Source organism: Parus major, chromosome 1A, assembly GCF_001522545.3.
Source record: "Parus major isolate Abel chromosome 1A, Parus_major1.1, whole genome shotgun sequence".
Lineage (NCBI taxonomy): Eukaryota > Metazoa > Chordata > Aves > Passeriformes > Paridae > Parus > Parus major.
The window spans coordinates 61124395-61137907 of record NC_031773.1 but is presented as its reverse complement, the minus strand read 5'-3'; the positions used below and the strand labels follow the sequence as shown (position 1 = coordinate 61137907).

The 13513-nt window shown below is 44.4% G+C and overlaps 1 protein-coding gene across 2 annotated transcripts in view; it reads left to right on the top strand.

The window, feature by feature from the left end:
• Positions 1-1143: 1143 nt before the first annotated feature.
• Positions 1144-13513, top strand: part of LOC107204109 (homeobox protein NOBOX) — a 15574-nt gene continuing 3204 nt past the window's right edge. For both annotated transcript variants that reach the window (XM_033514725.1, XM_033514724.1), the window contains exons 1-6: positions 1144-3850; positions 4248-4354; positions 4488-4606; positions 5497-5630; positions 11819-12092; positions 12591-12898. In XM_033514725.1, the coding sequence (XP_033370616.1) occupies positions 3796-3850; positions 4248-4354; positions 4488-4606; positions 5497-5630; positions 11819-12092; positions 12591-12898 (997 nt within the window). In that variant the 5' untranslated portion in view covers positions 1144-3795. The remainder of the gene's footprint in view (positions 3851-4247; positions 4355-4487; positions 4607-5496; positions 5631-11818; positions 12093-12590; positions 12899-13513) is intronic.

Sequence of the window (13513 nt, the reverse complement as noted above, 5' to 3'; positions counted from 1 at the left end):
TCTATTAAAAAAAAGTTCTTCCTCATGTTGAGATTAAACGTTTTGTGTTTTAGTTCATGGCCATTGCTCCTCATCCTGTCACTGGGCACCACTGAAAAGAGTGGCACCATTCTTATGCTACCCCTTCAAAGATATTTATATAAATTATGAGATCCCCTCTGTCTTTTCCAGCCAGAACAGGCCCAGCCCTGCAGTCTCTCCTTGTAATGTTCCAGATCCCTCATCCTCTTTGTTTCCCTCCGCTGGACCCTGTCCAGTAGCTCCTTGTCCTTCTCGTACTGAGGAGCGCAGAACTGGGTCTAGCAGTCCAGACAGCAAGGTTCCCCTCATCCACGGCTGGGCGAGTTTTGCAACACCGAGGTTCACGCGTCGATAATTCAGCCAGCTCCCCACGGCGAGCGTTCTTCCCCATATCCTCACGGAGGCTGGAACACTCCAGTTCCCTCCGTTTGGGGACAGGGCCCAGCGTGGATCCCGGGCCCGGCTGGGGGGGTAGAGCGGCCTCCCGCGCTCTGCCCAGGTGCCCTTGATGAGGCAGCTGGGGCCGGGCAGGACGGGCCGCCGGGTGGGGCATTAACCGGGCCGGGCCGGGCCCGCCGCGGAGCCGGCATGGACGGGGCGGGCGAGGAGCAGCGGCCGGAGGAGCGGGCGGCCGGAGGGCTGGGAATGGGCAGTGGTAAGGAAGGGTATGGATGAGGGTAGGGGGATTAGTGATGCCGACTCGCGTTAATGACGGGGGAAGGCACCCGGCAATGAGCCTAATGAGCAGCCCCGGGGGAGGATAATCGCTGCGCAGCGATGTTATCTGGGCGCTCATTAGCCTCTCTCAGCCCCGCGGCTGGGAATGATGGATTCCCCGGCCCTCGTGTCCCCTGGCTTGTAAAAGCACCTGGCTGAGGGTAGGGGGCAGGGGTGTCTTTCCTTTGTGTCACACCGAGGGGCTCCCGCTGCCTCGGTGTTTCTCATTTTCACCTTCCCCTGCTGTCCGCTTTTCCTTGTGTGAAAGGACCTCTGAAGCCGTTTCTTTGGTCCTGCTCTGTGTGTGTGTGTGTGTGTGTGTGTGTGTGTGTGTGTGTGTGTGTGTCTGTGTGTGTCTGTGTCTGTGTGTTCAGGTGGCTTTGTACCCCAAACAGCCAAAATGCCCCAAACAACGCTAAAAACCTTGCAGTTCAAGTGGTTGGCTTGTTCCAAGGAAAAGAGGGCTTGGCTTCCTGAAAGTGCACCAGGTGTCCCAAGTTACCTATTCCTGATGTTCCCACTCAGTTAAAGTCCCTTCTACTTAAAGTTCTCTTTGTCTAAAAGGGGGACAAAGTGATTCTCAGTCTCGTCTCTAAATGATGGGAGAAAGGAGTTGTTTTATAACTTCCCTCTTTGTTGCCAGGCAGGCCCATCTTTCCCTCCAAACCTGGTTTTCATTTCGACTCTTTTCCTTGGTAGTCCCTAATTGTTGTGAGGTCTTTGCTATCTGTTCTAGAAATAAAACACAGCAGTTTATTTTAATTTGGAGGACATCTGTCAGGAATATTAAATTACCAGGTGTGCATTTCTGCCACAGATACAAGGTACCCACATAAGACTTGGACATGTATTTTGTGATGTAAACATATACTGGGGTTTGCATAGAAACAGTTAAAAACACTGCATCAAATTGTGTGAAAATACTTTCCTTCCTGCCTACCTTCCTGCCTTCCTTCCCTCCCTCCGTCCCTCCCTCATATAATGAGTGAGACAAACTCAGATGCTACCAGAAGGATAGAGGAAAAAGGAATTACATAGACCAGAGACATCTTCTGCCTCATTCACTTCTTGACCCTCCCCATCAGGATATTTCATCTCATGTAACTGCAGTGGAAACTTGTTGCTGCTTAACAAGATCAAATTATTAAAGCTGCATAGTTTCCTGCTTCTGTTTTTTTCCCCTGCAACTAAATAGGCTTTCTTAATCCTGTAATAGCAAATTAGATGCTCTTGGGCAGAGCATCTTGGAGCAGCCTGCCATCCCCTCATACTTCTATGAAGATTCTGTCATCTGCTTAGAGTTGTAGGGCTCCTCCTTGATTAATAGTTGTTTCAGAAAGAGACATTCAGGCAGAAGCAAACCTTTTATTTTGGCATTGCATTAATATAGATCAGAAAAAGAGCACAGTGAAATGAAATTATTTTATCTTTTTCCTCAAAAAATTAAATTATTAGGTTTCTCTGTTGTCACATGCTATTGAAATGTTGCCAACAGTCTGCTCAAACTTTCTTCTCTCCAGACAGAGGCAAATACATGGGTTTGGGTTTATTACTCCCTATTCTTATGAATGAATCACTTATTTAAAAAATTTCAACTAGCAGAAATCACACAGACTCACACATTCTGAGCCACTTGGGAGGTTTTTGGAACTTTTTATTTGTAAATGTATGTGCCAGCTGGGAAAGTATAAGGCTTCTGCATTATTCTGTTGCCTATTTTAATTATTTCTTTTGCTGTGTTCTTCTTGACCTGTCTTCTATTATTCAGTCTGTCTTATTGTAACACGCTTTGTGTTTTTTGTTAAGCTTTCTTAGACTTTTGTACCTAATTTTGTCCTTATCCCCCTATTTCATTCCCTGTCTTGTAAGTCTATTACTCAGAAGTGTGGCTGAAGCTGCAGAGAAATAATTTAAGGCAGTTAGAAGATTGTGCAATTAGTGGTTTTCTGCTTGTCCAGCTTTGGTATGATAGAATTCTATGAAAGTAAAAAAGTGGTGATGTTTGTCAGGTAATCCCTGCTGACACAGTAGACCAGAATTTTGCTGTCTTTCTTTTGCTCATTTTAATAAGGTGACAGGATCTTGCCTTGTCATTGATTTTTGTTCTGTTGCTTATTCCAGAGACTTGTAATATCCATGGGGCTGTTTTCCCACTACTGTGTTCCCACTACTGTGTTTGTAATATGCAAGCTTCCCTTTAATCTCTGTGTCTGGAATCTCTTCTGTAGTTTACACTTTGCTTTTAAAATGAGGCTTTTCCCATCACACATTTGAATATCTCCATATTGACCATATCAGGTTCTTTGCTATTGCTTTCCTGGCAGCACCTGTCTTTATTTTGAGCCCTCTGGTTCTTGTCACTGTTGGGTTTTATTCTGTGGCCTTTTCATTCCCCCATAACTGCAACTCCTGATCCAGGTACATCTACCTTAGGCAATGGGCATGTGGGGTGGGGTTTAGGGTTTTTTCCTCCATTTTTGCCTTGTAGAGTGCCAGGATGAGAAGGAGAACTCATTGCTGAATGCAGAGCACCTTGTGGTGGATGCTGATGCTGTTGGTGGCCACAGTGCAGGGAGCAGTGTGCTACCTACACTCCCAGACACAGCCAGACAAGACAAAGTTGAAGATAACTTGGGAATAGAATATAGGAACAGCTTTCTAAAGAAGGTGAAAGAAGATGGGGGATGCAGCACCCTGCGGGCAACTGGGTCATCTTCCCAAGGCTCCGTTGTCCTTGATGGCCAGCGTGACTTTGCCTTGGCGTGTGGGCAACCGTCGGATTTCTGCGGTAATGTGAAGGTTGGATTAGCACAGGAGCCAACAGGTCAGTCAGGGTCACAAGAGCACACTGAGAGTTACTGCCCTGCTGGGACTGAAAAGGAGGCAGAGAAGGAAAAAACTAAGAAAGCATCCAATGGAGTGTCTGGAGCTCCCTGCAGGCAGGAGGAGATCGGCCCAGTCCCTCACCGATCCAGAGGTACTCCAGCCAGCGCTGCAGCTCTGAATTCCTACAAGGGCTCTTCAGTCCTGGAGTCCAGAGGCAGCTGTGATGTGGCCATGGGAAAAAAATCCTTACCTGTCAAGAAGAAGCCCCGCACCTTCTATAGTGCAGGTAGATCCCAGGGCACAGACTGGCACACAGTGACACTGGCAGTGCCGGTGGCACTTGGTGCTCCTTTCCCTGTGCCGATCTGCTCTAACTGGTATTGCACTGTACTCCACACCATTAGATGTGTGAAGACTTCCACTAATAGAGATTGCTGAGTGTCTTTCCTTTGAAACATCACTTGCAATGCTCTTTGCTTTTGAAACAGCAAAAGATTTTTGTTTATTTTTGTGGTTTATTTTTAAAAATCCTTTCTATTACTCATATATTTCTAAGGATAGTAAAAATGTTCATTTTCTTTTCTCTCTTATTTCTTGTTTCCGTCTCTTGTTATTTTTTTTTCTTTTTTTCCTGTCACATACTTCCCATCTCTCTCTCTCTTTGGACAATGCATAATTTTTAGAGCAGCTAGAAGAGCTGGAGAGGATGTTCCAGGAAGATCACTATCCTGACAATGAGAAGAGGAGGGAGATTGCAGCTGTGGTTGGTGTGACGCCACAGCGTATCCTGGTAATGCGGGCTGGGGGACAGTGCTGCCTGTGGGTTCTGTGCAGAAAAGGGATGGGCAGGGACTGGACATTGCCAGTGTTCCACGTGTAGATGGTTTCTTCCCTGAATGCATTCCTTTCTTCCCATTTTTCAGGTCTGGTTTCAGAATCGCAGGGCAAAGTGGCGGAAATTGCAGAAGTTGAGTATAAAAGACAACAAAAAATATCCATCATCATCAGCTCTGTCAGTCCCCTTTGAATCAGAGGGTTATGGGTGAGGAATTTACTCTGTTTTGTCATTTTTCTACAACTGATACCTAAGAAATTAATTATTTTCTTTTGCTGTTTCCCCTTTACCTTTAAACAGCGAAGAGCTGAGCATTGAGTCGGACCTAGGGAGCCTGTTAGATTTCTGGAAAAATTGTGGTGGGCCCTCTTAAAAGTCCTTTTGATTAACCTGTAGCACAGATTAATCAAATTAATTTTGTCATGTAACTATTGAAATTGCTCTGTAGAGAGCAGGGGATGAGATGGAAAAGTTTATGGAATCATCACTTCATTTTTAGTTTCTGTGAATGCATTGGCCAGGTGCTTTGGGTGTGCTTGGGGATTCTTTTAATGGAGTTCTCCCACCACCACCATTTCTATGGATTTTTCACTTGGTGATGGAAATTCTGCTTGCTTAGATCAGTCTTAGAAAGTCATGGACTGCTTTGAAGAAATACAAGGTAGCACCTTTCATATGTAAGAAGAGGGCATTAAAGGGGGTAAAGGGAATATGTGAGAGGATAGATGGTCTTTCAAGGGATGGTGAATGTGTGAGGGGAGAAATCAATCTCCGTAGGGATGTATTTATGGCAATCTGGAGTGAGTGTCTTCTTATGAAGAAAACAGAATGAAAAAAAGGAAAAATTAAGTGGAAGAGGAGAAATTAAAGTGAAAGTTTGGAGAGCGCCTTACTTCATTGCACTGTTCCTGCTGCCTGTCCTATACAAGTCACTTGGGGCTACTACCCTAGAGACTTTTGCTACAGGGTTCCTTGCCCTTGTGGTCAGCCAGTGCTTTCCCTTTGCACTTGCTGGTGATATAAGATCTGCCCCTTGTCAGATAGAAGAGTGTATGATTGGTCATAATGCCCTGCCTTGTCTTCTGTGTCTGCTGCAGGGCACTTCCTCTGCCTGTGCCTCCATTGCCTGATGCTACTGGAGACCAGCCTGGCATGCTGGGAAGAGACCCTGGAGCTGTGAACTCCTCCAGCCTGTTCAGCACACTTCCTGCATCCCCCACCTCTGCCTCAGGTGAGATCCTGACCAACACAAGTGTTTTGCACAGCTGCAGCATTAGCTGGTGGAGCTGGGAGGTTCCCAAATGCTTTAGGAAAGGCCATGTCAGAGCCTTATGCCATCAGTGCAAAAAGTGACACCAGGTCATTCCACAGGCTGAGAAAGCTGGAGCTGTTCTGCCTGAAGGAGCAAAGGTTTTGTGGAGACCTCAGAGGAACCTTCTAGTATCTAAAGGGGTCTACAGGGAAACTGTAGAGGGACTTTTCATCAGGAACTGTAGTGGTGGGACAAGAAGGAATGGCTTCAATCTGAAAGAGAGGACATTTAGGTTAGGTATTAGGAAGAAATTCCTTCCTGTAAGGGTGGTGAGGCACTGGCACAGAGAAGATGTGGATGCCAAATCCCTGGAAGTGTCGAAGGCCAGGTTGGATGGGGCTCTGAGCAACCTGGGATAGTGGAAGGTGTCCCTGGATATGGCAGGGGTGTGGAACAAGGTGATCCTTAAGGTCTCTTCCAATGATTCTGTGACTGTAGGTATAGCAGCTCACTGCTGATTGAGTCTCTCCCAGTTATGTACCAGCACCATGGTTCCTCTGTGCTAATTCTGGAGACAGGTTTGTAGTCCTTGTTTCTGTCCTAGCACAAGCCAGCAAGGAATTCTGAATAGGACTTCATAAAGACAAGTGGGCAGGGCATTCTTCCATAACAGCTGTTTGACAGTGGTCCTGCTGTTGTAAACGATGAGGGAAGTGTTGTTCTGGTTCTGATGTTCTCCATGACAGATAGTCACTTCCCATATTCTGGTTTGGATGGAAACATCCTGGCTACAACCTGAGCCAAGTGAGCTTGTAAGGAAGGTGCACTCTGTAAACTGCTGGTGTTGTAGAGGCTCCATCAGATACTCCACACCTTAAATCATGCAAAGGGGCTTCCTTGCCTTCTCCAGGCAGGGCAGATTTCCATTTTGTGCAAGACCTTGAGGGAGTGAGAGTGACTGAGTTCCAAAGCTGAGGGCTGAGTTTAAACACTGTTGCAGTGTAATTTTAAGTCAGCGGGGTGTGCTGTTTGACCAGTTTTCTACCCGAGCTGTGTTAAAAGATTGATGGTGGTGAAAGAGAGAGGATTTGTCTAATTGTTTATTGATATGTGCAGTCAAAGAGCATTCCCTAGAGTCAGGGGTGCTCCCTAAAGCATTTCCTAGATACTTTTGTGTTTCCAAGTTAGCACAATATGAAAAAATTTCCAAAGTGCTGAGGACTCCGCCACTTCTTTAGGGACGGATATTCCAAGCAGTAGATGTGCTGACATGTGGTACTGCTGTGTGTTTTCCTGCTTCCCAGTGTAATTAATTCTTTGTGATTTCATGTCATTATGTCTGTCTCCTCGTTGTATTCTCAATATATCAGTATTTAGTTATCTGTATTAAGCCCAGTTCCTGCAACTTATTTTCTTAGAATTACTCAAAATTTTTAATAGTCGTTTTACCTCTAGAGGTATTTTGGTATGGTGGAAAGCAACTGTAAGATTGCATCAATAAGTTTAGAATGCTTTATGTATTGCTAAAAGTATGTAATTGAGATACTTTCTTTATAACCTAATCTAGTACTTCCGTCATTTAAGTTTGCCTGTCATCCTCTCAAAGCAACAGTTCCTTTAGTCAATCCAATAACCTTTTTAACCAATAGGACTGTAATTCAGTTAGCTGCAGTTTTTCCACTTCTTGCAACAGAGTAAATATGGTCAAAATGTTTGATTAATTCACTGCCTTCAGAGTGATGACATGGCGTAGTCTGTTGAGTCCTGTATTTAGTTGGATAGAAACCAAGATTTTGCGCAACAATTAGTTTAAAGGAAACAAAACAAATATACTCTGATTTCTATGCTTTAGGAACCTCTCCTGGTTCCTAAAGTACCTCTGCAGACACACTGTTTAATCAGGAGAGAATATCAGGGAATCACAGAATAGTTTGGGTTGGAAGGGACGTTAAATATCATCTTCTTCCAACCCCCTGCCATGGGCAGGGCCACCTTCCACTATCCCAGATTGCTCAGAGCCCTATCCAACCTGGCCTTGGATACTTCCAGGGATGGGGCATCCACTGCTTCTCTGAACCTAAGCCAGGGTCTCACAGGGAAGAACTTCCTTCTAGTATCCAACCTAAACCTACTCACTGTCAGTTTGAAGCCATTTGCCCTGTTAGGCAATGCCTGTCAGAGAAATAAGTTTCGTTCAGGGACATGATCTTGTCTTCTGCTTACATTGAGCCATTTTTTTCTGGGGGATCTCCACAATGGGATGCAGCTCTCCATGTGGAACACTTCTGCTAGGAAAGACAGGTATCCATTCTTGGTGCAATGTGTAAGGAAGAAAAAAGGGCAAGTGTCCTCTGTGAATGAAAAGATTGATATTACATGTAGAGAATCCTTGTAGAAGGATGGCATCTGCATGGCACAATCACCTGGAAAGTGCCAGTTGCAGTTTTGCCTTACTAAATGCAGGATAATACAGCTATTGGAAATGAAACTCACTTTTTTTGTTGCTGTTTACCATTGCAAAATCAGACTTTTTCTCTTTAAGAATGAAAGCAAAAAATGAAACAGAAGGAAAATTAAAGCCAACGTGACTTGAATCCATTCAGCATCCTTGTTCAGAAAAAAAAAACTAGCCTATAAATAGGGCCATCCATGGACCACTTGTTTTCTTTATTAGGATATCTCAGAAAATGAAGGAAGATAGGATATAACCCAAATTAACAGGAGAAAAACAAAAGAGGAAACAGATTAATAAAAAGGTTATCAATTTACAAGGCAAAACCAATTGCTTAGTAGTGTCCCTTATGGTAAACAGTTCATGGATGGTTTCAGCAAAGGCCTCTGTGATCTGTGCAACATGGTGCAGTTGGGCCCACAGAATGTGACCTGCTGGAGTGACTATTCAGGTGCTTTCCTTTTTAACCACTTTCAGCAGGACAAGAAAATTAGGTCCATGAGACCTTTGCAGAGTGTTCAGTGCTGCAATTTCCATTGTTTTTCCTTACTCTATCCAGTACTTCTGACTATCTGTTGGTTTGTGGGTTTGGTGGGGTTTTTTTTTATGTCCCACTATTTTTACCAGTTCTCCAAACAGGCTGATTAAAAATGTCAGTGAGTTGTATTTGAGATGTGCATTACCTTGCTGGTAGTTATGGCTTCTGATTTGGATATAGCAGCCACACTACTTGCCATAAGAACCTTTTGTGCCTCAAAACTTCAATTTTGAGCATGCTTTGATCACAGAAATGTTTTGGTTTTTTGGTTATTTTTTTACTTTTGCTAGACATTGTGATTGAAATTAATGGCTTTTTTTAATTTACACTGGCAGTTATTTGAAGCTTTTCTTGGTCTTCTGAGATTTCTTACTCATACATATGTATCTGTGATTCATTGGCTTATGTTTTCCCATTAGAAAGAAAAGTTCCTTTCTGTGCCTCTGGTTTGTGGGCAGAGATTTTTCTGTCTCACTGGTGCTTTTGCAGGAAATCCTTTGTTTTGTGCATCTGCCTTGCTAAGGATACCTGTCAGGAGTGCAGCCTATGCAGGTAACTCTTAAGGAAATAGCAAGATGATTAAATTCACTGGCAGAGGTGGGATTCTAATGGAAATCTTGGGACAATTGGATGAAGCCAGTAAATAAACTACAAGCTCCCATGACTTCACTTATAGGACTCTGGCTTTCAAACAAATTTGAAAACAAATATGTTTTCTCATAATTTCAAGACAGGGACGAATCTAAGGAAAGCTTTGTGATGGTCCTTGATGTTCCAGTAAAGGCCTGAAATAGAATAGCCATTCTAGAGTTAAGTCAAGTCTAGTGCCAGAACTGGTTCAGAGATCTGAAGCTGTAAATTATTAAATTGCTCTCCAAAATTCCCAAGGTCATCTCATGGACTGAGAACCCAGGAGGAATGGAAGCAAGAAATAAAATCCTACTGTTACATTCCCATGTTCACTGGAAAGCCTTCTGAGATTCTCTCTCTCTACATCAGTGTCAGGAAGAGTCGCAGAATTGTACAGTGTAAGTGTTATCTTAAGCCAGGGGTCAGAATTCTTCATGGAACAGCTCTGGCATCTTCTGTAGATATGTCAGATTCAGCAGATATGACTTCTCTGGGTATTGTTGATTCTTACTGCACTTGTGACTTTATTTAGAAACACAATTTCAGTGTCTCTTTGAAAGGACAGAGAAGCTGAGGAGACTTTAGAAAAGGCTGAACCAACTTTTTGGAGATCAAGGGTGCTGTCTCAGTCTCATTGCCTGGGTGTCCTATTGCCATGATCCACAAAGATTATCTGCACTAAGCATTGCAAATATTTTTTAAAAAATAAAATTCTTAGTAGGTATGAAAGTGGGTTTAGAAGTGATTTCCTGGGCTGCTTGTGTTCATCCTGAGGAAGAGCAGGGCTGTCAGCAGAACAGCTCATCCTGCTGTCATTACTGAACTGGAGCTTTACCTGGATATAGACTGGTTTTCAGGTAAGTTGTGTCCCCCATGGCTGAGGTTCCATAACATTTGTGTAAACATTCTGGGGCACAGTGGTCAGCAGAATCAGTGCTAAAGAAGAGTTTAAAAAAAAACAGAAGAAATCTTCAGTTCATTTCTGGCTAAGCCAAAAACCTGGAATGTGACAGGCACATCAGAGATGCTGCCTGGCATGGATAAATAGTGTGTTCAAACAAGAAAAATAAACCACTGAGAACTGCCTGGGAATGGGAATGCTTCAGAAATACCATCCTAGATCTTGCTTCAGTTTTCTGACTGAGCCCAAAATCAGGGCTGTTGAAAACTTGAAAACAGCTTCAAGTTTTCATTGAAACATTGTGATTCCTTCTTTCCATGGCTGCAGAGAGCTGGAAAAAAAAACAGAATGTGGGAAGATGCAGTAAGAGGCACAAAACTGCATAGCACAGTGAGGAATCTGAGAAACAGTGCTGTAAGATGTTGAAGTGGAAATGCCTCATTAGCTCTCTGGACATGCATTCCAGAATTGTCTAAAGGCTGCTCATACTTGTGGCATCTTTATGTTTAGGTTTGTGTTTAAGGCCTTTGAGTCACACCTGATGGAGTGCACTTGTTACTGTCTATGCCTGCAAGGCTGAAGTGCAGCTGCAGACTTTCCCTGAAACCTTTGCCACGTGTGGGAGAGCTTCACCTTAGCACCTCATCTTCCCTCTCCCCTCCCTTACCCTCCCTCCCCGTCTCTTCTCTCTCTCTTTCTTCTCGTGCTCCTGCTGGTTCAGCCTAGTTAGACTGGAGAAATCATTGCAGCTTCCTGCACATGTGATGGCTACATTTGGGAAGAGAGAAACCATTTGCTGATTGCTGTAATAAGAGAGAAACTCATTTTCTTGCACCATGCCCAAGCTTCTTGAGTGTGTATATGTTTTTACTGTATGTATAGTTGTTGTTGACATGTATAGTTGTTATTCTGGATCACCAGCATCCCTGATTCTGACCTTTACTTTCCTCTATTGTTCCCTTTCCACAAAGGCTGTTGTGTAGGAAACTGTTTGTGTCTCCTTTTCCAGCAGTGACTGAGGAGACAGATCACCAAATAAGATTCTAGCAGCCAAAAGGTGTTGGTTTCATTTTCCACCTCCCATCTTCTTTTTCCCAAGGACTTTGAGCTGCCATCTCTACTTTTTTAATTTTTGGTTTTGGCATGACCCATCAGAGGCCAAAGCAGGAGTGAAAATGTGTTTCAAAACAGCCTAGACAGTGGATTTGTAAAGGTACAGCTTTGTTTCTTTCAAAGAACAGATCATTTTTTCAAAAGGGTGATCTGTGCAGCACACTCCTCCCAGAGGACAGTAGAAATGGAAGATGACTGGGGGATTGTTCCTGGCTCTTTTCCACGAAGTACTTTGCTTCATTTGTCTGCCTTCTTGAGAGCTGGATAAAGATACTATGCAGAGACTGAAATCACAAAGGTAATTTTATTTAACCAATAAACATCATCCTGTGTTCCAGAGAGCTTGCTACTACTCCCTTTTGCTTCTCAACAGCAGCACTGGTACTCATTTACTTTTATTCCCATCAATTAACATCCACTCTTTCACTGGCATCTTGCTTTTCTGTCCTGCTCCTCTTGTCATTCCCTCTGCTTGCTCCTGCAGATTCCCGGTGTGACGGCCCAGTGTGACAGTCTCTCTGTTTTATTCACAGCCTCCTCGGTGGCAGGAATAGTGGCACCCTGTGAAGCCCAAGCTCAGAGCAAGGCGCTGCCAGAGCTGCAGTTAAAAGCCAGCGACTTCGAGTGCTTCCCTTGCTTTCCCAGCCCTCCTCCCATCCGCAGGGCCAGCCTGGCGCTTAGCCTGGCCTTCGAACCCCAGAGCCACATTGTTCCTCTGATGCTGGACACGCCCAGCAGTGACTGCAGCTTGGCCAGTCACGAAAACGGCTCCAGGGAAACTTTCTCTTACGGCGTCCAGAATCAAGGGTAGGAGCAGAAGAGTGTCTTTGAGGGAGATGAAAAAAGCGGCCTCCTGGGAGAAGCCTTGGGAGGGTGAATATGGGACAGGGGATAAGAAATTAGGCGGGAGCATTAATGAAAAGTGAGATGCAGATGTGACAATATCCTTTAAAGGGAGTATGAAAAGCTGTATAATGTGCATAATAGGACAAAGATGCCTGCTATGAGACAGGTGCTACCTGTACTCAGAGTGCTCTCAGAATTGCATGCTGTCAAGTGAAAGTGAGGGAACTGTTCCAAGCTTTGGGGCAGGCTTTGGAGAGTGGGAAGATAATTCCCACTAATACCCATTGTTCAAGAATCCTGCTGTGAAAGCGCTTTGCTCAAGTGGCTTTTGTTGCCCTTGTCCTGTGCCTGGTATTTGGGAGGAAGGGTTGGCAATAAAACAGTTGTTAGTTGGACAGGCTGGTGTAGCTGTTGACCCTCCTCTGATCTCTGGGTTGCCTATCTCCTTGCTCGCTGCAGCTTCAGTTCACCAGTTTCTTACCCTTATCCCGAGCACCTGGAGCCTGGAGACAACCTGGAGGCCACCTACTCTCAGTACAGCAGCGAGGGGGAAATCTATCAGCTCTCCCAGTTCTGTCACCAAGGTCACCTGGCCAGCAATATGTTCTCCAATGACCACCTTCCTCTTCCAACACCCCTGGAGTCCCATCCAGCTTTCCCTGACTTACCTGGTAATGGTGGAGCCATAACCTGTGGAGCCATGCAAGGCTATGTACAAAACAGCATGGGGGGACCACTCATGCCACAGCAGCCAAGTGGATATTCAGGTAAATTTCTGAAATATTTTGGTGTCCTGCTCCTCTGGAGTAACTAAATAATACCCTGAAACATTCAGCAATATCAATGGGTTCACTGATGACAGTGACAGAAAGAAGGACCATTCACATGCCTGCACAAATCTATAGATGTGCTTGTCTTTTTTTCACTTCATTTTCTTGTATGCATGTTTGTCTTAAAGTGCTGAGTGACCTGTTAATTTGAATCAAAAGTTACTCTCTGGACTGCACATGTCAGGAAGAGTATTAAATGTGAATGTGTCAGATAGTGCAGAGATTTGTCTGGACTAGAGAAGTAACTTTTCCAGGAGTGTCCTGTTGTGTGCACAGACAGTCTTTTGTTGCATGTGGTGGGAGTCAAGGGCAAAGTGGAAAAGGTGCCACAGCAGATGGGATAGTTGGAGATAGTGAGGAAAAACAGCCTTCTCACTGTTTGGCTTCTGCAGAAACCACTTTGAAATCACTTTATGTATCTCAGGGTAGTGCAAAAGGAGAGACAGGAGCTGACAGAGTATGGACATAGATTCTTCCTCTGACTTGAATTTGCAACAGCTCTGAGATGAAGGCACTCCAGCATAATTTTATGGAAAAAAAAAAACAGCCTCA